Source organism: Lissotriton helveticus, assembly GCF_964261635.1.
Source record: "Lissotriton helveticus chromosome 1_1 unlocalized genomic scaffold, aLisHel1.1 SUPER_1_unloc_24, whole genome shotgun sequence".
NCBI lineage: Eukaryota > Metazoa > Chordata > Amphibia > Caudata > Salamandridae > Lissotriton > Lissotriton helveticus.
The window spans coordinates 911,156-936,950 of record NW_027611664.1 but is presented as its reverse complement, the minus strand read 5'-3'; the positions used below and the strand labels follow the sequence as shown (position 1 = coordinate 936,950).

Below are 25,795 nucleotides of genomic sequence, written 5' to 3'. Positions count from 1 at the left end.
ACACTGCACTGCATCTTACTGCACTATAAGAAATCTGTGCACGGTGCACTGCATCATACTACAATATGAAGGATCTGTGCACACTGCACTGCATCTTACTGCACTATAAGAAATCTGTGCATGCTGCACTGCATCATACTACAATATGAGGGATCTGTGCACACTACTGCATTTACTACACTGAGTAATCTGTTCACACCACACTGTTTTTTCTGTATGACGGCAATATATGGGCTGCACTGCTTTTTGTCGCACTGACGAATCTGTGCACACTGCACTGCTTTTTACTATGCTCTGTGTACACACTTCATTACTTGTAATTGACTATGATAAAGCATTGCATGCTGCTGTTTACTGCACTATGAGAAATATGTGCGCACTGCACTACTGTTTGCAGCACCTTGAGAAATAATGGGACGCTGCACAGCCTTTTACTACTCAAGGAGAAATCAGTGTACACTTCAGTGATGTTTACAGTACTCTGGAATCTGTACACACAACGCTGCTGTATGAGAAATATGTGCACAATGGATTGTGCATTCTGAACTGCTGTTTAATACACTTTGAAAAATCTTTTAACACTACTGAGAATTGTTCTGATCAATTAGTAATGTGTGCGTACCTCACTGCTTTTCTGCTACACTGTTGGAGCACTATTAACACTATGAGAAGTCTGTTATCCCCTTTGGTTTAAAAAATGCCCTTGTCACCTTCCAGAGGTTGGTGAATCAAGTCCTGACTGGGTTGGAATCCTTTAGTGCAGCCTATCTTGATGATATTGCTGTCTTTAGTTCCACCTGGCAGGATCACCTGATCCAGCTTGGGAAGGTTTTAAAAGCCCTGCAAACTGCAGGCCTATCCATCAAGGCATCCGAATGCCAGCTAGGGCAGGGCACTGTGGTGTAGTTGGGCCACCTTGTTGGTGGAGGCCAGGTCCAACCCTTACAGCCCATGAGCCAGGTAATCCTGGACTGGGCATCTCCAACAACCCAGGCCCAAGTCAGGGCATTCCTTGGCTTGACTGGGTACTGCAGGAGGGTTGTGAAGGGATATGGGTCCGTTGTGGCTCCCCTCACAGAACTCACCTCCAAGAAAATGCCCATAAAGGTAAACTGGACAGTTAGTTGTCAAAAGGCTTTTGGCACCCTGAAAGAAGCAATGTGCTCAGCACCAATTCTGAATGCTCCAGATTATACCAAGCAGTTCATAGTGCAGACTGATGCCTCTGAGCTAGGGAAAGGAGCGGTCCTATCCCAGACCATTGATGAAGGCCAACACCAACCTGTTGCTTTTATAAGTAGAAGGCGTCTCCCCAGGGAGCAGCGTTGGAGTGCCTTTGAGAGGGAGGCCTTTGCTGTGGTTTGGTCCCTGAAGAAGTGGAGACCATTCTTGTTTGGTACTCACTTCCTAGTTCAAACTGATCACAGACCTCTCAGATGGCGAATGCAAATGAAGGGAGAAAATCCTAAAATGTTGAGGTGGTCCATCTCCCTACAGGGAATGGACTTTGAAGTGGAACACAGACCTGGGACTGCCAATGCTAATGCAGATGGACTTTCCAGGTTCTTCCACTTAGACAATGAAGACTCTCTAGGGAAAGGTTAGTCTAATCTTCTTTCATTTGGGGGGTTGTGTGAGAACGTGCCCTCTTTCTTGCATGGTATGCCCCCACTTTTTGATGAATTGCTGATGTTCTTTGACTGAGTGTGCCTTGGGCTCCTGCTAATGAGGTACCCAGGGCCTGTTTCTTCCCTAAAACTGTTTTGAAGCCTAACCCCAATTGCATCTCTGGTCACATGTCAGCCCCTAGTAAATGGTACCACAGGTACCAAGGGCACTGTGACCAGAAAAGACCCCTAAGGGCTGCAGCACTTATTGTGCCACCCTTAGAGGCCCTGTACCCTGACACTCACACACGGCCCTTGCAGGCTGCGTGTCTTGGTGCAGAACAAAGTGAAGAGTCGATATGGCAAACATCCCTGTGTGCCCTGCCCACAAACCACTGCCCTGGCATAGATCAGTCACCCCTCTAGCTGGCTGCCCTATGCCAGTGGTGAGGGTACAAGTGCATGAGCCCTGTGCCCCTACAGTACCCAGTGCCATTCCAGGGCACTGTAAGTGCAGTGCTGCCATTCAGAGTATATGGTGCTAGGAGTTTGTCATCACGAAATCCACTACACCATAATGGCTACATTAAAGACTGAGAGGTTGTTACCAAACTTCTCAGTATTCCGAAACAAAATGAGAGAGTAAGGGTATTAAACTCAGTGTAAGGTAGGAACTCCTGGTCCCCTGCTTCAATATTAAACAACAATTGGAGGAGTACCCCCTGGAAGAGTGACAGAGAAACTCTCTGCACCCGGAGCTTAAGGCTCAATGGAGCACAGTGTGTCCAACCTTATGTCAGGGCAAAGCATGTCCTTTTAGAAGACCCCTCACTCACCAACCTGGTTGGTGACATGCTTCATCATCGGGGTCCCACCCCATAGGCCGAGTGCCAACAGGGTGTGCTGCGACACCTGATTACAGTGGAGCGGGTTTTCTTTTTCTTTTATATGTGCAATGATTCTAAAAAGTGACTAGGTGGATTAAGAAGGGAACAATACTACTCACTGCAAGACTTTATTCTTGAGTGATTGCACCCTGATAAAATTACAGTGTGACACCCGTGTCTAATTAGGTAGACTTTGATGTCTAAGACGTGTAGTGTTTAGTTAAAATAGTGACGTGTGCTATGTGATTTTAAAATTAGGTCTACATGTTTCAACCATCTTGCAATTGTGGGTTTTCGTCAGGACCGAAGGAAGTGATCTGGGTGGTACGCACACGCTAAGGTGCGTCCAGTCCTCGATCACGTGAGAATATATGGCCCACAAAATTATGAACCTACACAAAAATACAAAAGTCTTCTCCCCACTCCGGAAGAAAAACTGACACAGCGGTGTAAGCTGCTACATGGGTGTCCGGGTTCCAAGAGAAATGCTCACGTAACTCATGGCTTCTGCTAATCGGACCGAAAACCTACTTGGTTCCAGTTCGGTACACCCCGTGGAAGTGACGTGAGCATTTCTCTTGGAACCCGGACACCCATGTAGCGGCTTACACCGCTGTCTCAGTTTTTCTTCCGGAGTGGGGAGAAGACTTTTGTATTTTTGTGTAGGTCCATAATATTGTGGGCCATATATTCTCACGTGATCGAGGACTGGACGCACCTTAGCGTGTGCGTACCACCCAGATCACTTCCTTCGGTCCTGACGAAAACCCACAATTGCAAGATGGTTGAAACATGTAGACCTAATTTTAAAATCACATAGCACACGTCGCTATTTTAACTAAACACTACATGTCTTAGACATCAAAGTCTACCTAATTAGACACGGGTGTCACACTGTAATTTTATCAGGGTGCAATCACTCAAGAATAAAGTCTTGCAGTGAGTAGTATTGTTCCCTTCTTAATCCACCTAGTCACTTTTTAGAATCATTGCACATATAAAAGAAAAAGAAAACCCGCTCCACTGTAATCAGGTGTCGCAGCACACCCTGTTGGCACTCGGCCTACGGGGTGGGACCCCGATGATGAAGCATGTCACCAACCAGGTTGGTGAGTGAGGGGTCTTCTAAAAGGACATGCTTTGCCCTGACATAAGGTTGGACACACTGTGCTCCATTGAGCCTTAAGCTTCGGGTGCAGAGATTTTCTCTGTCACTCTTCCAGGGGGTACCAAACTTCTCAGCATATAAAACCCACACTGATACCAGTGTGGGATTTAATGTAAAATGCACCAAAGAGGGAATCCTAGAGATGCCCCTAAAACTCGACCAACTCCTAGTGACCTGACTGAGTGGCTGCTTAGGCTGCCACCAATTGACATGTTTCGGGACCCCTGGGTCGAGAGCTTGCTGCTCTCGGGGACCTGAAACAATGCACATCCTGGGACGAGGTACCAAGCCTCCTCCCCCAGGATGGGCAGGGTTCACGAAGGAGAAGATTCAAAGGCATACCGCCTTTGTGAGCTCTCCAGACAATTTGCTGCTTTCAGCAACTGGTCCCTAGTGGTTCTACCTCCCACTTTGGGCGGGAAAAACAAGTGAGGAAGAGGGGTGTTGCCAACTCCACGTCTCAGGTGGGGGAAGGGGGTTGAAGCACAGCCTCGAGTCCCCGACATCTTGAGGATGGGGGACCCAGCCAACCAGGGACAGACTCCAGCCGCCCTCCCACTGGAGAGTGGCATAATAGGGGGTGTACCCACCCCAGGGAATGGACCCAATGGTCCATGCCCTTTACCCACCTGTAATATCCCTAAATCTAGTATTAAGGGGGCACCCTGAACCTCGCTACCTCAGATCCAGAAACGACAAGAAAAGAAGATAAGAAGAAGGACCGAAGAGCCGTGCAGAGCTAACAAGAGGACAGCGCCCACTAACTTGCCCCAGTCCTACAGGCCTGTCTCCCCTCGAACCTGCTCCTGCAAAATCCTGGTGTGTCTTGCAGCCAGCAACCTCAAAACCATGGAGGACCTGCCTGCCTACACTTCAAAGACTGAATCTCCCGTGAACACTGGACTTGTTCAAACAGCAACCCCTGGCAGCAGTCATGGACCGTAAATACAGCCCACTCTGCACCCGCCGAACCAGGCCCGGACTCGAGTGGAAATATACCACAAGGAGGTCACCCCGGTGATCCTGACCCGAGATCCGGTGACCCCTGATCTGCCTCAAGCCTCCAGCTGACAAATGCAGCCTAAATCCAGAAGGCCCCCTTAAACGCGACCAGGAGCTGGTAAGAAGATCCGACCCCAGAAGTCACCCCTGCACCCGACGCCCCGCGGCCGTGTGTGCCCAAACCGACGGTGCTTAACCAATCCTTAACTTCCCAACGTACCTCTCCCAGTGGTGGTCGCACCCAGAAGCCCTTCGTCTCCCTGCCTGAGGTTCTCCATAGAAAAAAACAGGGCGCCCAACGTCGAATCAGCACTCTGCACCCGGCCGCCCCAGTGCCGCTGAGGGTGCACCTTTTGTGCTACTTTGTTTCCCCATTTGCCTTGACCTTAACCCCAGGAGCTTTGCTCTCACAACCCAGTGACCTGCTTGCCAGCAGCTACCAACCGGAGACCCCCTGTCCCCCTTTGGATAACAGTGGGCCTCAACACTCTGCACCCCGCCGCCACAGTGCCGAGGGTGTAACAACAGTGCAACACTGACCATGGGGGACCCCTGCGTCTGACCCCAGAACCTTAATTCCCACAGTCGATTACTTACCTATGGACTGTTAACCTGTTTTCTCTCCATAGGATAACATTGACACTTTTTCTCAAAAAAGTTTCTAAGTGTGGAGTTTTGAAACCTAAAAATATTCTTTAAAAATCATGTGAATAACCAAAACGTATTTATGTACCTGTTTCCAGGAAATGTCCCAGTGCTGAATCTAGGTATCCAGCACTGAGTAAGAAAAGCAACGTAGAAAGTAACTTACCTGTAATTTACTGAAAAAGCATATTCATTTCAATGTACTGTATTTGCTAACTGTTGCATCCTTCTGTTTTCCTGCATACCCTGTAAATCAAACAAAGTACAATTTATATTGCATTTTCAAACTGTTCTATATCTAGTAACTTATTACTGAAAAGTATTTAATGCATACCTGTGCCATGTTTATTTGTCATTTGCTGACTGCGTGTGTACATCAAATGCTTAACACTGTCCTCTGATACTGCCTTACTGCTCGACCAAGCTACCACTTTAGAGAGTAAGGTTCTATCTAACCTTAACCTCTGCCTACCTCTGGGTTCACTTGGTCTCTATACAAACTATACCTCATTTTTGTGTAGTATATATATATAGCCAGTTTCCTACAATATGGCATTGAGTTTTTTTGCTACAAGTAATGGATGGGACAGAAGTTTCTGTAGGGTTTGCTTCCAGAAGCATGAAAGATTTGGAAACACAATATTCTGTAATAGAAAGTGATGTGTTGGAATGCGTTTGGGGTGTCGGCAAGTGTAAGCCATATCTCTTGGGGAGAAAATTTAGCTTGAGGACCGATCACAGACCACTCGTTGGTATTTTGTCTAGGATCCAAATTAAGATCCTCAGCCAGATTATCTATCAAATTATTGGAGTTATAGTGTGATTCATATTACAGAAGGAAAGAACATTAGAGTGGACTTTCTGTCTTGGTTACCATTAGATTTGTGTTCAGTAGATTTACAGGAAGAAATTGAGGCATGTATCATTGCATAAGTTGAAGATTTGGTCATTTGTTCCAAATTAATGGAATTGTGTGATCGGTTGAGGGAGGATACTGTATTGACCAAGGTCATGAATTTTGGGAAATTTGGGGGGCAGAGGGAAAAAACTTTGGAGAATTCTTTGCAATCTTATTGCAAGGTGGCGGATGAGTTATCTTTGCAAGGAGGATCGTTGGTAAGAGGTGATAAGTTAATTCCCCCAGGATGTTACCACCAAAAGATTTTGAAGACAGCTCATGTAGGCCACCTGGGTATGAGCGCCACTAAGCGTAGGATAAGAAATGATTTCTGGTGCCCTGGAGTGGATGTGGAGGTAGAAGGATTAGTGAGAAATTGTGCACCATGCTGTTTGAGTGATAAACATTTGGTGACCTCTGTGCCTACTGCTGTGCCTGTTTCATGTCCTGGTAAGGTGTGGCAGAGAGTTGTGGTTGATTTTTTTTCCCGACCCTTTTCATGTATTACCTTCCATTATGAGACACTTTATTGTCATGATGGATCATCTTTCCAGGTGGGTGGAAGTACGTGGTGTAGCCGAACCCAACACAAACTCTGTGATTCCTTTTGTTTGTGAAGTGTTTGCTAAAGAAGGCACTCCCGAGGAGCTGCTCACTGACAATGGAGTTCAATTTACTTCTTCCACCATGACAGAGATTTTAGGCAAATGTGTAGTGAAACATTTATGCACGCCATTGTACCACCCTCAGGCCAACTAAAAGTGGAGAGATTCAACAGGTTTCTAGTGGAGTGTATCCAGAGCGCGGTGACATCTAGAGTTGACTGTGAAGTAACAACCAGCGATTTAGGGTGGGATTATAGCTGTACACCTCACTCGATCTCTGGTAAAGCACATTTTACACTCATGAGAGGGAGAAAAGAGGTGTCTTTGTTGTGTCCCTCATTTGATCTCTGATAAAGCACCTTTTAATCTCATGACGTGGAGAAAAGAGGTGCCCCCTGTGTTTACCTCATTTGATCTCTGGTAAAGCAACTTTTCAATTCATAACTTGAAGAAAAGAGGTGTTCCCTGTGCTTCCCTCATTTGATCTCTGGTAAATCAACTTTTAAACTCATGACGGAGAGAAAAGTGGTGTCCTCGTTGTGTCCCTCTTTTGATATCTGGTAAAGCACCGTTTACACTCATGAGGGGGAGGAAAGAGGTGACCTCGTTGTGTCCTTTCTGAAGTTGATGGGTCAAGGCTGTGATGAATGTCTACAGCAAGTGATGATGCCGGGAAATTGAGTGGCAAACAGTGTTGCTCGGTGTGAAAGGGACGTGAGGTGTAAGGAAAAATATGTCCAGGAGGTCAAAATCGCAATGATTGATTTGGCACGTGTCAGGAAGACACCATTTTGCTAAGAAATGCATCTTCGAAATCTAGAGATCCTGTTAGAGTCATCAAGGTTAGAGGCAATGCTGTTCGTGGTTCGAATGGACAATGGTGAAATATGACAAGAGTGGCTAGACATGGAAAATGTGAGAATGAAAGTCAAAAACATGTAAGTGACAAACAAGTGTCTGTTGCAGGGAATGCTGCAGAGTTCTTGGTTAAGAAGGAGTTCTCGTGTTATCAAAGTGCCTAAAAGATGCGCTCTTCTTACATGTTGAGTGGCATCTGGTTAGTTTTTCATATTTACCTTGGGTATTGCTTTTTTCTGGTTCTCTTGGTTGATTTATTGTCCTGTTTTGTGTGTGGTAGTGTCTCTGTGGTTCTGTGTGTGTCTGTGTATGTATGTGTATGTCTGTGTGTGGTGTTAAAAAGGGGCGAAGATGTGTAGCCTCTGCAGATAGGATGCCTTTACTGTTTATTGTTATATGATGTAATACGGCAGTGTACAGACATTGGTCTTGTTGGTGTTCTGTTATGAAATTTTGTTATGTGATGCTTTGAATAGTGTTACAGATGCAAGGATCCGCTGGGCCTTCTACAGCTGTGTAACAACTGGCTCTTCTGGAACTTCTCAGATCTCTGCCCCCACCCCGCCCCCCCACCTTGTCGATTGGCGTTATTTCCACATGGTTTCTACCCCTCTGTTCCGGTGGTTCTTGCCTGTCCTCCCCCATGGCCTCCGCATGTTTGCCGCCACTGACCCATACAGTGAATAGTGGTGGGAGGGTAGAGTATATTTGTTTGCGAGTATCACAAAGTTCCTTAGTTTTCCACCTGTTACCCACTCCATAGCACTTTTATACCCTTTTTCTCCAACAACCTAGACCAATATCCCTCATGCGAGAGTTGTAGTAATGCCGACAGTGTAAGGTACTTCACACACGGAACCCTCATTTGTGTTCGCTGCGAGACCCAGGCCCATTGAAATTGCAGGATGTCCAGCAAAAGACCAGATATTTAACGCTTGTTTGAGCATTAGGGCTAATCAATCTGGCCCATAGCATGGTACTGGCGTAGAGAAAGTGTACGCCAGTCTCTATCACGCCCCTCTCCCCCATCGACAATGTCGTCAGTAAGCTGCCCATTTCAGGTGCGCCGCCAGACAATAAAGCTCCAAGTCAGGGACCGCTAACCCACCTCCATCAGTGGGGAGCCGTAGTTTGATTAATGCCAGTCTACGACATCCTGTGCCTTATATGAGGTATATCAATAGGCTGTTAATCTCCCAAAAGATGGATTTTGTGAGCCAATTTGGGCGAGCTGCAAAGTAATGAAAGAGACTGGGAAGGAAAACCACCTTCACAGTATCACCCTGCCTGCGACTGATAGAGGAAGTATTAGCCAGAAATTTATGGATGTCTGCAAAAATCAGTGCCAGTTGAAGATTGCTCAAGATCGGCCAAGTTGTAGTAAATATGAATGCCCAGGAAGCATAATGTGACTGGTTCCGAGCAGAGATCCTCCCCGATTTCTGGCAGAATAGTGGCTGGTGTCAGAGCATGTATCGGGAATGCATTTGACTTATCCCAATTCACCTGGACTCTCGACGTCTGGCTAAAATCATCCAAAGCTCTAAATGCGTGATCCACATTTGCGTGTTCCCCACGCCGGTACACTTATAGATCCTCTCCATATAGGGGGATATAGATGGGGTGGTTGTCAATCACTATTCCTCGATAATGATGGATGGTGCAGAGTGTCAGGGCCAGGGTCTCAACAGCCAAGGCAAACGGCACTGGCGACAGCCGGCAACCCTGTGTGGCATCAGCCTCTACCCTACAGGGTGCTGATATCACACCCCATTTCGGACCGGAGACATCAGGGGCAAATATAGCAAACGTGTCCAGGTGAGGAAGCCATTCCCCAGTCCCATGCTGGCCAGAGTAGCATCAAGAAAGTCTCAGCGCCAATAGTCACATGCTGTCTCTGTGTCAGTGTTGATCACTAGTGCTCTAGGATAGTCCACTAATAGGGTATGGAGCATTAGGTGAATGTTAGGGATCAAACTGTGTTTAGGTATAAAACCCATTTGATCCATGTGAATAAGATCACCTGTATGGTTGCCCAGTCACCAACAATTTACTAAGTAGTTTATAATCTACATTTAATATGGAGAGCAGTCTATAGGATGGTATCTTATCACTCTACCCTTTTTGTGGAGTGGAACAAACAGGGACTTTCCCTTCATTGGTGGTAGTTCCACCACTGTTTTTGCTGCATTATACAGTGTAGTCAAGATTGGGGGAAGCGCGTTTGCACAAGATGCATAAAATTCCAGGGTCAAGCCAACTGAGCCTGGTACCTTGCCCAGGGCTTTAACCGCCCCCTCACCTCCTGGATTGTGATGTCACTTCCTAGGGATGCAGCCGCTACCTGTGTCATTTGCTTCGTACTTGCCGATAGAACATAATTCTGCACTGGCTGGGTTGGGTCCACATCAAAGCACCCATAGATGTCAGAATAATAGACAGCAAAGGCCGTATTAATCTCGGCTTACCTATAACGCTGGTCACCCTCCCCTTGTTGTGTATCTGCAATATTTGGGAACCCTGTCTATCAAGATTGAGCATCCACACTAGTAATCTGCTGGATTTATAACATTCTATGTGTGCCCTAGTTTTATATATGCTCACTATTCGTATGCCGTGAGTCTCTCCACTAGTTTTAGGAGTTTTTCGCTTTCTGCTCTCAGTCTGTCATGCAGCACCTGTTCTCCCTCTGTCGGTAGATCCGGTTTGATTAAGAGGTGCTCCAAGTGTATGATCTCAGTGTGACGCTGGGACCGAGTCCCTACTACTGTTGAGGTTCTGTGACCACGTACCGCTATGTTGAATGCCTCCCACTCCGCTAGTGGGGAGGAAGTCGTACACGTATTTTCATTAAAGTAATAACTGATCCCGTTCCCTAGGGTAGATCTGAAGACTAGGTCATCAGCTTCGCAGTATTGAGCTTCCATGTCGCGGTGCGGTGTCTGGACAGCGCCCAGGCCAGAATCAGTAATAACGGATGGTGGTCGCAGTATTTTTCACCAGATATTCAACCCTTCTAGCTCTTGCATGTACGCTAGCCGAGCATAAGAAAGCATTTAAGTGTACTGATAGCTTGTGTGTACCCAAGTAATAAGAATCGAAGCCGCCTTTCGAAGTTAAGGTTCTCCAGGTATCAACAAATCCTCAATCGTTAATCCAATATCGAAATGCGTGGGCAGTTTTATGTAGTGGGGATGTGAGCAGTGGGGGTGTGATCTATCTAAAGGTACACCAGCCATGAAGTTAAAATCTCCTCCAAGTAACATAGGGTAATGATGTATTCGGGTGAACAGAAAATTAGGGAGAAAAGGAATGATAGTTTGGCCCACATTGGGGGCATAAATATTCACACAGGCTATATCTTTGCCATCCAGTTTACCTGTTAATATTACGTAGTGACCTTCTGGGTCTATGATCTCGATCTGTGAGAGAAACAGGGAAAGAAGGAAACAAACCAGCACCCCCACCAAAGGTGGAGTACATGGTGGCAAAGATTTCCTCCTTCATCGCTTCTGCAGCGCTAGGCCCACAAAGCAGTTCTGTTTGAGGTATCTGTGAGGGATGATGCAGATATACCACCTGCGGTCCCCTTGACCACCCAGAGTTGTTGTTTCAGGAGTACCCAATTGATGCGTTCCAGATCTGTGGCAGAATGATATGCTTGATGTGAGAGCTGGTGCGCCATATGATATATTTCCATCTTTGGAAGTCTCAGTCCGCCTGAAGTAGCGGACATGTCCAGTCCGCGTGTCTCAACTTGCCGGAAGTATGTTTTAATGGCTGCGTCTATTAGGCCTAGTTCTGATGCCGGGACCAGTATAGGCAGCATGCTGAAAATGTACTTAAACATTGGGCTACCACCATGTTCACAGTTTGGACTCGTCCCCCACAGCGACAATTGCAGTTTGATCCATTTAGTGAACTCTATGTGCATTTGATCAGTCAGTGCAGTCATATTGTCTTTGATCATCGTTGGAAAATTAGCAGTAATCAATACTCGTAATATTTCATCTTGGTGGCAATTTACCAAAATGGATGTGTAAGGAGGGCTTCCCTCGTTGTATAGACCATCAAGGGTGAGACTCATATGGTAACATCGGCGCTGGCAGCAAACGTTCTGGAGAGGGTAAAGGGAGGAGTATGTTGTCCGCATACAGCTTAATTTTCAGGTTGTCAGCTTTGGTTTCAGTTCCCCAAATGTCTTCTGAGCAGTATAGAGTGAATGTGAGGGTCTCTGGTGCTGCCAGGAAGAGTATGGGTGAAAGGGGACATCCCTGCCTCATGCCGCAACCAATTTGCTTCTTTCTCTCCCTTTTGCTCTTCTGTTTGTTCTAATCCAAATGCACACTTCACATTATGTGTTGTATGCATGCTCAAAATTTAGATTTTCCTAAGTGTAAAGATTCAGAAAGTCTCGTGTATTAAGCATTTCATTCCTAGCTTTATCAGCATCCAAGTTAAACGCAGTTACAAAAAGACTGCACTGCCCAGAGCCCATTGGAAGGCATGACTACAGAAAACTGCACCTAGTGCAACGTCATGACACACTAGGTATCGTTGATAATCCTTCCGTGTATGCAGCAAGTCCTCTTCTCTGATAATGCACATTGAAAATAAGATGCATAGGCTTTTCTGTTTTCAGTTTCTATGGGTTCTAAATTATGTTTATTTTCCAGTGTTTTGCAAACTTTTAAAACATTTTTTATTTTTTTTGCTCTGTACAAAATCACAGGGCTAGTGAGTTTATTTCATTCTCTTGCTTGTCCCTATTGTCATTTCTAATATCCATCTATCTTCTCCTTACTAATTTTTTTTATTTGTTCTTTCAGGTAATGTTTTGTTGATTTGATCACCTCCAAACCTTTCTCATTTCCCATCGATCTCTTTCCAGCAGTCTAGTCCCAGGGTGTGCAGAATGGAGGTATGTTTGCATCTCATTATCTCATAAATATTTGATTGCATTTTTTATTCTTGTAAAACATCAACAAGTGGAAACTCCTTGAGCGATACAGGTTGCAGGGAACATCAATTACATAATATTTGGCCCATATGTAGAGCACATCATGGTTGGGGAGCATTGCCAGTTACATCAGTGTCAGAGCAAGATCTACTAACTCCTTCCATGCCTTGGACGTAACGGTTACGTCCAAGGTTGTGGCGCTCCGTTGCCAAGGAAGTAACTGTTACATCCAAAGCCCACTATTTTGAAATCTTTCTGCTGCAAACAGCCTTGAGATCTGGTGAAGAGCTTTCCGAGCTGCCCAAAGCACTTTTTTTCAGTGTACTGACAATCAGCACGCATGGCGTGCTGACGTCACAACAGTGAAAGTGAAATTTGCCGATCGCCTCATTTCACTTTCACTGCCTACATGCTCCTGGGGCTATCTCACCCCGAGCACGTAGGCAGACAGGAGAGGTATCATTGAAAAGGGGAGAATCGAGTGGATCTCAGCTTGGGGATCGCTGCAAAAAAATAAAAAATTTCTCACAGTTCTGTGTGGGTACACCATGCTGGCAGAATTTGCCTACCACCTGACGTTCCCCTCGTTCTCCTGAAAAAAAATGATGCCTCACTTGTTTGGGTGGCCAAGGGTCTGCGACTGGGAAAGGCCAAAAACGTAGAGATTGAGGAATTAGCACTGTGAGCTCTAAGCACCATATATTTTTTTACATTTGTTTAGGCGATTCTGCATTGGACACCCAAACAAGTGAGGTGTCATTTTTATTTTTTAAAGGGAACGCTGGGTGGTAGGAAATTTGTGCCGGCATGGTGCTCTGAAACGGAAATGTGAAGATAATATAATTTTATTAGCAAAATTGGAGATTTCTAGGGGATTCTTGGTAAGAAAACATTGGGGAATCCACTCAAGTCACCCCTCCCTGGACTCTCCCGGGTGTCTAGTTTTTAAGAAATGTCTGGGTTTGGTAGGTTTCCCTAGATAGGTAAGCGGCCGCCTCGCACTCGCTTGCCAGCGCACACCCAGCTAGTCTGATAACAACACGCGCATGAAAAGCAGCGTCAGCCCTTAACAGCAAACACGCATCCTGCGCTGCCACTAAACTTGAACTCCTCCATCTGAGTTTGCCTACATGTATACAAGCGGAATATTTCTGCGGTACAATTCCTTTTTAGCTATTAGTTCGACCGCCGGGGTATAGTACTGGCGGGGCACCCACATATAATCAGCGTAAATGTTGATGGAGTATCCAAAAAGGCCATCTTTAAACCTCCGTGTAAACCTTTCTTTTAACTCTATGTTAATCCAATTCTAAAAGTAATTTCATAATTATTTTTAGAGCGGTGCTCCTCAAACCTGAGCTGTAGCCAGGGGGGGGTGAAGCCTCTCAACCATCATTTATGGGTGAGTGCACTTTGGAACGTTTTGTCCGAGTAGCTGTGAATGTGTCTTCATCACACTGTGGTTTTTATTGTAAAAAAAACACAACGAGAATATGATTCATTTATGTTTTTTGTCTTTGTCTGTTTGTCTTTCTGTCTGGATCCAATACCGTGTGATACAACGCGATAACAGTACACGGTTGAGTACACACCTGGGACTTTCAGGTGACATTTTTTCATTATTTATTCAAAGCAGTAGTGTTGTCTATCAAGGTCCTGACGAATGCATTGGAAACTTGGTTCTATTTAATGCAGAAACATGTTGACCATCATCAAGTACGGTTATTATTTCAAACCCGCACTTGCACTTGCTTTTTAACCTTAGGGATTGGGAGATACTAATAAATTTTGCTTTTCTACCCGATTTACCTAATTTTACGACAATCTTTCACTTTTCACTACCATCACCATACACTGCTTTATTCAGGAGCCTCTTTAATTTTTGCACTATATATACCTCCCACTTGTCACATTTATCGGTTACGGTAACATTAGACCAGCCGGTCTCCTGGGTAAGGAGAACTCAAATGATGAGAAAGAGGGCAGTACAGTGTGGCTTCTGATGGGAACTATTTTCTCCATATGCTCTTGAGCCTTGAATTGGCCTGCATTCTTTAACATGCACAATGTCCTCACAGGTGTTATTTGTGTAGTATTGGTGTTGTGATCCATTCTGTTTGACTTACGTATTTGACCCCCAGGTATTTCTTGTTGTGATAGCTATGTTTTGGGGCATGTACCTGGTTGGTCGATAAACCTGCCCTTGGACCCTCCTCCAAGTGTTTTGTTGTGTATTCCCTAGATGGCCGCCAAGCCCGTGACCAAAAGCACAAGTGAGTCCCTCGCAAAACCTTGCCTTTTTGTGATCGATAATTTTGAAGTCTCCACAGTATGTTTTGGGCAATTTCCTGTTGCTATGTTTCCCTAAGTGCCGGCTGATCTAGGGTCCAAAATGCACAGGTAGGCACATTGTGAAAAAAGTGGAGAGGAGTTGGCCTAACGGCTAGGGCTGTCGCCCTCGAACCTGGGGAACTGGGTTCGAGTCTCGGCAATGACAGATGAACATCCTGTGATTCTGGGCAAATCACTTAATCTACCCGTGACTAGCAAAACTGAATGTGTCCTCATGTAATGCAACTGTAGCGATCTAAGGCGCTTTGATACCCAATTCGGGTCAAGTTTGCGATATATAAAACTCTGTAAAAACAAGCACTGGCGTTGCCAGTAGGTCTCGTAGAATGCAGTGCATCCTTCTTGCTGTAGTAGGGCGATTGGGTGGCTGTTGGTAATTAGAGAGTGGCCGGAGGGAAGCAGGATTTGGGCAGGAGAGCTGAGATAGCATGTTAGGGGAGGAGAAGCCGCAGAGCGCACGCTGGGCGAAGCCCTTTGATGTGCTGTGCGGCCGTGAATGCCAGCGTGTTAGGGGAGGAGAAGCCGCAGAGCGCACGCTGGGCGAAGCCCTTTGATGTGCTGTGTGGCCGTGAATGCGCGTGCTTGTTTGCTCACGTGATTCACGTGAACTTTAAGAAAACTGCACGAACGAAACCCTTGGTTTCACGATTGTTTTCAGCACTTGAATTCTCGCTCCCTCAATGTGCTTGCGCGCATTGATAGGTCACGAGACCTAAAATAGGGGTCAGTTTTCCTTGCCAAAAAATATGTGACCACTTTGATTTTGTTTTTGGGCTGTTTCCTGTTGCGGGCACTAAACCTACCCACAGGTACCAATTTTATCGAGAGACTTGGCGGAATACTGGGTGGTTGCAATTTTGTGGGTCCCCACAGATTCCAGAACTTTCCATCACAGAAATGTGAGGAAATTTCTTTTTGTTTTACAAAGTTTGAGGTTTGCAAGGGATTCTGGGTAACAGAACCTGGTGAGAGCCACACAAGTGCCCCCATCCTGGATTCCCCTGGGTGTCTAGGTTTCAAAAAATGCCCATGTTGCATTTTAACCCATTATCTGTCACGGGCACTAGGCCTACGAGTGAGGTGCCGTTTGTATCGGTAGACTTAGTGGAACCCAGAATAGTAGAACAAGTGTTATTACCAGTTGTTTTTCTACACCTTTCTGCCTTCCAAATGTAAGACAGCGTGTAAAAAAGAAGACATTTTGAAAAATGCCCCCTAATTCACATGCTGGCATTGCTACGCACAAATTCCGAGATGTGCAAATAACCACTGCTTCTAAACTCCAAATCTTGTTCCCAATATGAGAAATACATAGGTTTCCTTGATACCTATTATTCACTCTTTATATCTTACCAAATGAATTGTAGTATACCCAGTACACAATGAACACCCATTGAAAGGTGCTGCTTAGTTATTGGCTCTGGGTATCTCGGGTTCCTCGTGGATCTACAAGCCCGATATATCCCGGCTACCAGAGGGGTCCTGCGAATATAACGGTATATTGCTTTAAAAAATCTAGCATAGTTTGAAGAAGTTACAGGTGAATATGTAGGCACAAATGGCTGTTGTTTTGAACTCAAATTCAATATTTTTTTATTTCAACTGTTACTTTCTATAGGAAAACCTTGAAGGATCTACACAATTGACCTCCTGCTTAATTCAGAATTATGTATTTTTTTCATAAATCTATAGCTTTCTGAGAGCCATTATTAGTTTTACACCCATTTCTACCACTAACTTGAAGGAGGTTGAAAGCACAACAAAATATGAAAATAGGCTATTTCCTAGTAAAATGCCAAAACTGTGTAGAAAATTTTGGTTTTCTGACAAATGTCTGCCTGTTCCTGAAAGCTGGGAAGATGGTTATTTTAACACCACAGACCCTTTGCTGATACCATTTGCAGGGAAAAAACTGACGCTGTCTTCTGCAGCACTATTTTCCCATTAAAGTTTTTTTTTGTGGTATTTTGCCTAATTTCTCTCTCCCCTCCAGGAGAATCCACAAACCCTGGGTGCCTTTAGAATACTAAGGATGTTGGAAGAAAAGGACGCTAATTTATGTGGACAAAAAGGTACGGGTGCCTAAGCGCAAACTCCCCCAAATAGCCAAAAAAGGAAGTGGCACAAGGGGGGCAAAAGGCCTGGCAGCGAGGGGGCTAAGGTAATGGGTGATCACACGGCAAGGAGGATGGTGAGGACTATAAAACAGGCCAATCCTAATAGCAGACCGTTCGTCAATAAAACAATACATTATAAGGAAGTAGGATGTAAGGAGGAGGCTGCCGGGAACACGTAAGGGTAGATCAACATAATGTCTAATCCATGCAATCTGCCAGCGCGGCTCCTGGTCCCACCATCGACGGGGAAATTGAGATCACATGAACAGAAGGATATACATCATACGTGGGTACAATTGTAGATGCAACAACTCACACAGGCTGCAATGGCATGCCTGTGGTCAGAGTTTGGAGGGTCCCTTACGGGTGGCATAACACATGGTGCAGCCCATGGGGGTCCCCTGGAGTACCTAGGCCCTAGGTACCTAGTACCATATACTAGGGACGTGCAAGGGTACCCCAGCAGCCAATTAGGAATGTACCAAGGTACTCACCATAGCCAATATAGGGAGGAAGCCCAGTGACTGGGGTCCTGATTAGCAGGATCAAAATCAGACTAGTGAGAAAAACAGTATGACACCAGCAAAAAGTGGGGGTAGCCATGAAAGCAGATCCTACTTTCCCACACCCCCACCCCTTCTCCCCACTCCTATAGAGAGTAGCATGTGTAGTGTGTTGTCCTCTGCTCGTGTACAGTGCAGGGGAGTATGCAGCCTCCTCTTAGTGTCCGGCACAGATGCCGCTTTCCAAGACATTCCTATTTGTCTCTTGAAAGGTCCATATGCAAGGTCTATGAACCGGTGTAAGTGTTTGCCCCCCTTTGCTTTAGGGTGAAGGCCCAGCAGGCAGGATTCAGGGGTAGTTGACAGTGTATGGTCTGTGAGTTCTGCTATGGTGGCTGTAACCTTAAGCCATGACACCTGTAGTGGTGGGCACTCCCACACCATATGTTAGAAGCCAGCGTCAGCCAGTTTACAGCGCGGACACTCTGGTGTCGAATCAGGAAACGCGCTCTTGATACGGTGGGGGTAGAGTTAACTGTAATGTGTGTAGTTAAATTGAGTGAAATGGAATCGAGGGTTCCAGGACACTTGGCTAACATGTTGTAGCGCCTGTATGCATGACTTGAACGGTTGCGGGAGCACAGCGTTCATCTAGCCAATGCAGTCCCCCGTGTGCAGCTGGTGAAAGGTTGATTGTCGGCATTTAAAACACCTTCCTGTTGCTCTGTTCTTCAAACAATCGTTAAAGATTGGTTGAGGTGGAGTGCTCAGTGCTGTGTTATTGGAAGCCAGCATCCTACTTTCCGCTACTATATCTCTCAATATTACTGAGATATAAATGTTTTATTTCTGAGAGATCTTGGCCTCCACCCGCTCTACATGTCATAGAGGGAAAGCTGCTGAGGAATTAGCACACACGCTGCTAGTTTCAGGCTCTTCGATCACAATGCAGTAACAATCCACTATCCAGCCGCCTCACCCAGCACTCGTTGACTCTGTCCCTGCCTTTGACCGGTAGGGAGCTCAGCTGCTTTTAGGTTAGGTTTGTGCTGTACAAATACCACATGCATAGCACCTTTTTCAAAGGAAGAACACTTTGGTGACAGCAAACTTTGCTGCTGTAGAACGCAGTTGAGATAGTAAAGAACCTTGTTGGCATGCAGCACGCTTTGGATCATTTGGCGGTGCATTTCACACTGTGAAATACTTTTATTTTACATTGTTGAGCTGTGCCTATGGCATTTTGTGTGTATTTGAAAAGCAATGCTAAGCATCTGGTCCTTTGTAAAAGCTGTGTAGGGACTGTGTCATTGGCGGGCATGAGTGAGAGTCGCAGAAGGCACTTTATCTTTATCTTATGTGCAGTGTGTGCTGTTCTGGTGCAGTCTCCATCTTGTGAAACGACTGAGCGCACCTCAGTATTGTTCCATTAAATGTGGCCACAGTGGTTTGTACAGGTGTTGTTGAAAAGCATGAGTAGGAGGAGAGACCCTTGAAAATTCATGGGAATTACATGGTTCGAAAATGTTGTTCGCAGGTTTTGTGCTGGAAAAGGAATGTTGAAAGCAGGTCTATGCATGTGAGGTGCAGGTGAATGCATTTAAGAACAGGCCCTACCTTGTATGGAGGGCAGCAGAGGTGTAGGATATATGGACAGAGCAGTTTGACTTAAGAGATGTGTTTAAGAGTATTTCGGGTGCTGAGCAAGATCCAGGGGTGAAAGGGTGCTAACAGGCTTTGGCCCGCCATCTGTGCTCTTGCTACGCTGATGCACCACAGTTGTCAACTAGTGGGCCGCCTGGCTGGTGTGCTATCTCAAGCTCTAAAGTTAGAGGTGGGACAACTATACAACAGAGCAGCCCAGCTCAAGCTCCTAGTCCATTCGGGGAACTCCCACCCCGGTGGATAATACTGACAAACGTAAAAATATTTTAGAGAAATAAAACCACAAAGTAAATACAATCATTAAACTGCTGCTCTACTGCATATTGTGGGTGCAGTGGATGAAGCCAGGCAGCAATATTTGATTCATGGCACAACATCCTGATGTCCACCCTTCTGTCTCGAGTCTTCCTGATCCATCTCACATCTCTTACTCAAAGAGCTGTTCTTGTTTTACAAAACCTTGCCCATATGCATCTACCTAAAGATGTAACTAGTGTATGAGTGTTATGCGAGCGCCCTTTTTTTTTACTAACTTACACATGAACACCTTTGCTGAAATAAGTAAGATGTGACATATTCAAAGCAACTTGTATGTACATTTCTGTGTATGGTTAAATATGCCTTCATAAGTTTCCAAAAAGGTAATCAAGAGATATTTATACAATCAATGAAAAATTGTGTATGCACATTCCGTTATGTTTCCCTTTAAGTAATTTTAAATCTTTTTACATCTGACAGAAAGCAATCTTTGATTGTATGAAATGTTTCAAAATAAGGAAGATAACACTGTAAATCTGCAAAGACGAAGTCTGAAATATTGAGTTCCAGTAGTCCGGAAAACATAAGTCCCGTCAGAGCCAGCCGAACCCGAACATAAACTGAGACATCCTGAAAGAAGGGACAAGGGACATGAGAAATTCAGTGATTCCACGAGTCTCAGCTGTGCACCTCCATGCCTCAAAACGAAGAAATAACCTCTAGAAAATGAAGACAACACTGATAAACCTCCTCTTGTGTAAACATGTCCAATAACAGCTTTGATCATGAGGTTGGTATGAGGTGGTTACAGCAGTGCTCTGCTTCCTTAAATAATACCAGGCCACCATTCATTGCTAGAGGTGTATGGCAAACTGTTTCAGACCAATCCACAGCAAAAATTGAAAAGCGCAACGGAGTGGAGTCAGACAAGTGAAGGTTAAATGAAATAGGGGTTTTGCTGTCTAAAATAAAGAGCACTGTCCCAGTGTTCCCTGACCAGAAGGAAAATAAATCTTTACCTGCAAGCATGGAGAACCATTATCCAGTCTAAAGACACAATCGCCCATGAAGAAGCCTTACACATGTTATGAGATTGGAAAGTAGTTGGTGACCATTGCACTTTATTCTTTAATCGGAAAACAAATGTGCAAAATACGACTCATACAAGGAATGCAAGAATAGCACAAGTGCTTTATCAGTCATGTTGGCCCTTCAGGAAGTACAGTCAAGGGATGTAAACAAGTATATACCAGACCCAGAGACACTAACCAAGAGAGAAGTCTCAGACACATGCAGTGAGGGCTTTAGTTTGTCATCAATATTAAAACACCATCAGCAAACACACACGGGGAAAACACAATTCAAATGCACTGTATGTGTAAAGAGCTTTATTCAGTTATCAGGCCTACAAAGACATCAACGAACACACACAGGGGAAAAACCATACCATTGCACTGAATGTGAGAAGAGCTTTAGCCAGGTATCAGGACTCCAAACACATCAGCAAACACACACACGGGAAAAAACATACCATTGCAGTGAATGTGTGAAGAGGTTTAATCAATTATCACACCTAAAACAGCATCAGAGAATACACACTGGGGAAAAACCATTCCAGTGCAGTGAATGTGGAAGAAGTTTTAGTGATTCATCAACATTAAAGAAACATCTGCGAACACACACAGGGAACAAACCAATCAATTGCAATGAATGTGGGAAGAGCTTTATATATTTATCAAGCCTAAAACGGCATCAGCGAACACACACAGGGGTGAAACCATTCCAGTGCAGTGAATGTGAAAGTAGTTTTAGTGAATCTTCAACATTAAGGATTCATCAGCGAACACACACAGGGGAAAAACCATTCAAGTGCAGTGAATGTTTGAAGCGCTTTAGTCGATTATCAGACCTAAAATGCCACCTAAGAACACACACAGGAGAAAAACCATATAATTGCACTGAATGTGTGAAGAGGTTTAATCAATTATCACACCTAAAACTGCATCATCGAATACACACTGGGGAAAAACCATTCCAGTGCAGTGAATGTGGAAGAAGTTTTAGTGATTCATCAACATTAAGGAAACATCTGCGAACACACACAGGGGACAAGCCATTCAATTGCAATGATTGTGGGAAGAGCTTTATATATTTATCGGGACTAAAACGGCATCAGAGAACATACACAGGAGGAAAACCATTCCAGTGCAGTGAATGTGAAACTAGTTTTAGTGAATCTTCAACAGTAAGGATTCATCAGCGAATACACACAGGGAAAAAAACATTCAAGTGCAGTGAATGTTTGAAGCGATTTAGTCGATTATCAGACCTAAAACGCCACCTAAGAACACACACAGGAGAAAAACCATATAATTGCACTCAATGTGTGAAGAGGTTTAATCAAATATCACACCTAAAACAGCATCAGCGAACACACACTGGGGAAAAACCATTCCAGTGCAGTGAATGTGGAAGAAGTTTTAGTGATTCATCAACATTAAGAAAACATCAGCGAACACACACAGGGGAAAAACCATTTAAGTGCAGTGAATGTGGAAGCCGTTTTAGTAATTCATCAACATTAAGGATTCATCAGAGAACACACACAGGGGAAAAACCATTTAAGTGCAGTGAATGTGGAAGACGTTTTAGTAATTCATCAACATTAAGGATTCATCAGAGAACACACACAGGGGGGAAACCATTCCAGTGCAGTGAATGTGAAAGTAGTTTTAGTCAATCTGCAACATTAAGGATTCATCAGAGAACACACACAGGGGAAAAATCATTCCTGTGCAGTGAATGTGAAAGTAGTTTTAGTCAATTTTCAACATTAAGGATTCATCAGCGAACACACACAGGGGAAAAACCATTCCAGTGCAGTGCATGTGGAAGAAGTTTTAGTGAATCTTCATCATTGAGGACTCATCAGCGAACACACACAGGGGAAAAACCATTTAAGTGCAGTGAATGTGTGAAGAGCTTTTGTCAATCATCACACCTAAAACAGCATCAGAAAACACACACCGGGGAAAAACCATACCGGTGCAGTGAATGTGAGAAGAGGTTTATTCGATTGTCAGGCCTAAAACAGCATCAGAGAACACACACTGGGGAAAACCCATTCAAGTGCAATGGATGTGGGAAGAGCTTTATATATTTATCAAGCCTAAAACGGCACCAGAGCACTCACACAGTGGAAAAATCATTCAAGTTCAGTGAATCTGGAAGTAGTTTTAGTGAATTTTCAACATTGAGGATTCATGAGCAAACACACACGGGAAAAAACATTCAAGTGCAGTGAATGTCTGAAGAGCTTTAGTCGATTATCAGACCGAAAGCAGCATCAAAGAACACACACAGGAGAAAAACCATATAATTGCAGAGAATGTTTGAAGATGTTTAGTTGATTATCACAACTAAAACAGCATCAGAGAACACACACTAGGGAAAAACCATATCTTTGCCATGAATGTAGAAGTAGTTTTAGTGAATCATCAACATTAAGAAAATATCAGCGAATACACACTGTAAAAACCATTCAAGTGCAAGGTGTGTGACAATGGATATATATATATCAGGTCCAAAACGCCATCAGAAAACACGCACCGGAATCATTCAAGTGCAGTGAATGTTGAAGTAGGTTTTATGAATATTCAATATTAAGTACTGATCAGCGAACACACACGGGAAAAGCCATGTCATTGCAGTAAATGTGTGAGGTTTTTTTGTCAACTTTCAAAGCTACAAAGACGTCAGCCTCTCTTCAGAAGAGTGCAGGATCAATATTGACGGTCGCAGAGCTCCAGCTGTGTGATATCCAGGCCGAGCACACTTCAGAAGAGTGCAGGATCAATAATGAAGGTCACAGAGCTGCGGCTGTGTGATAGCCAGGCAGAGGACACTTCAGAAGAGTGCAGGATCGATAATGAAGGACACAGAGCTGCAGCTGTGTGATAGCCAGGCCGAGCACACTTCAGAAGAGTGCAGGATCAATAAATAATGAAGGTCACAGAGCTGCAGCTGTGTGATAGCCAGGCCGAGCACACTTCAGAAGAGTGCAGGATCAATAATGAAGGTCCCAGAGCTGCAGCTGTGTGATATCCAGGCCGAGCACACAGTGTCTGTTCAGCAAATACAGATTATTAATGAAAGTCTCCAACCTGCATGCTGTGTGATAGACAGAGTGAGCACGCGGCTTCTCTTCAGGAGGAATCATTTATAAAAGTCACTGAGCCGCATGTTGTGTGATAGTTAGGCAAAATCACCATTTTACATTCTTGCATGACGATTTTTTGATGGCTAATGTAGCCGAATTTTGACATGATTGTTCCACAAAAGAAATGGAAAAAAAAGATTGATTGCACAAAAATAATATAAAGGTAGAACCAATCACGATGCTATAAAATGTACACAATAATGACTAAGTTTTACATATTACAAAGAAGGGCACGTTTTTTAAAATATGTAATAGAATAAAAAAATGATTTGGATTTTGGCATTTTACTGCTGATTGTAAAGAAATTATATTGAGCCCCTAAACTCAAGATAATTTGTGATTCCAGCAGGGAGTCTAGCAGAGGTGGCAACAGATGGGGGTTTTGTCTCGACAGTGTGACTGCTGTCAGCAGGTGGTCTGGCACAGGAGGCAATAGATGGGGGTCCTGTCTCGAAAGTGTGACTGCCCTCAGCAGGGAGTATGGCACAGGAGGCATTAGAAGGGGGTCCTGTCTCGACAGTGTGACTGCTGTCAGCAGGGAGTCTGGCAGGGGTGGCATTAGAGGGGGGTCCTGCCTCGACAGTGTGACTGCTGTCAGCAGGGAGTCTGGCAGAGGTGGCGTTAGAGGGGGGTCCTGTCTCAACAGTGTGACTGCTGTCAGCAGAGAGTCTGGCAGAGGTGGCATTAGAAGGGGGTCCTGTCTCGACAGTGTGACTGCTGTCAGCAGGGAGTCTGGCAGAGGTGGCATTAGAGGGGGGTCCTGTCTCAACAGTGTGACTGCTGTCAGCAGGGAGTCTGGCAGAGGTGGCGTTAGACGGGGGTCCTGTCTCGACAGTGTGACTGCTGTCAGCAGGTAGTCTGGCAGAGGTGGCATTAGAAGAAGGTCCTGTCTCGACAGTGTGACTGCTGTCAGCAGGTAGTCTGGCACAGGCGGCATTAGAAGGGGGTCCTGTCTCGACAGTGTGACTGCTGTCAGCAGGTAGTCTGGCACAGGTGGCATTAGAAGGGGGTCCTGCCTCGACAGTGTGACTGCCCTCAGCAGAGAGTCTGGCACAGGAGTGTTGGCTTTTTGTCGAAATCTTTATGCCACAATCATATCCAGAATGTCGTTCTTCCTGTGTCCAGGACTAACCGAGTGTTTTAAGCTTTTTCTTAGAATGGAAGGAAGGCTGTTCCTTAAAGCCCCTGTAAGAACATACAGTGCTAAAGTTCAAGCAAAAGCAATCTATGGAACCCTCCGCTGGTGTTACTGAGCAGCACCTGCTTGAGCTGTTGTCGTATGTAACTTGTGAAAGAGAATTCTGTGGGTTCCTCTGGAGAATAATCATTCCATAGTCCTATGGAAGCTTAACTTTAAATGTATATTTGACTAGAATGGAACTAAAAGCTCTCCTGGACTGAGCCAAGATAGGGATAAGTAAGTAGTCTGTACTGATGATTGTCTTTGTTACCTGATGAGCTCGAGTGTGAATGATTGGCACAAGGATCGCTGTCATCACACAGTTGATCCAGCTCAAATCTGTGTATGGAATTGTGTTAAAATGTCCTCATTTTGGGCACATATTCACTCCAGTACTTCTAAGGCCAGGACACCATATCTAAATATTCATACATTTAAATATAGTTACTAGAGTGAGGCCGAGTCATTTGTAAATTTTAGAGAACCAAAACATTTGACACAAATAATTGTGATATGAAATTGAATGTATTTGGTTCTTTTGATTCCGTAAACCTTTTTCTACCCCTGGTTCTCTTTAAAACAGGTGCTAGCTGATATACCTATAAAGCTAGTTTGAGATACAGGCTAGCACACCAGGTCAATGTCCGATAGACCAGGACGAGGTCACTTTCAGAGCTTGGAAATAAAACCTTTAGTTACTGTTAAATGCTAGAAAGAGCATAGCACAGCCACAGAGCCAGAGTTCCATCCACCATGGCACTTTTGGTATGGAGGGCTTTGTGAACCAATGATGTTCAAGTAAAGAAAGATGACTCCCTATCGACTTGGCTACCTGTCCTGTATGACATGGTGGGTGTTCACCGAGAACTCA

General features: G+C 44.8%; 1 protein-coding gene across 1 annotated transcript in view; it reads left to right on the top strand.

Moving 5' to 3' along the window:
* Positions 1-23,218, top strand: part of LOC144805767 (uncharacterized) — a 72,366-nt gene extending 49,148 nt beyond the window's left edge. Inside the window, 2 exon segments of the mRNA XM_078672254.1 lie at positions 20,658-22,807; positions 22,809-23,218. Of these exon segments, the coding sequence (XP_078528380.1) occupies positions 20,658-22,807; positions 22,809-23,085 (2,427 nt within the window). The 3' untranslated portion in view covers positions 23,086-23,218.
* The last annotated feature ends 2,577 nt before the right edge of the window (positions 23,219-25,795 follow it).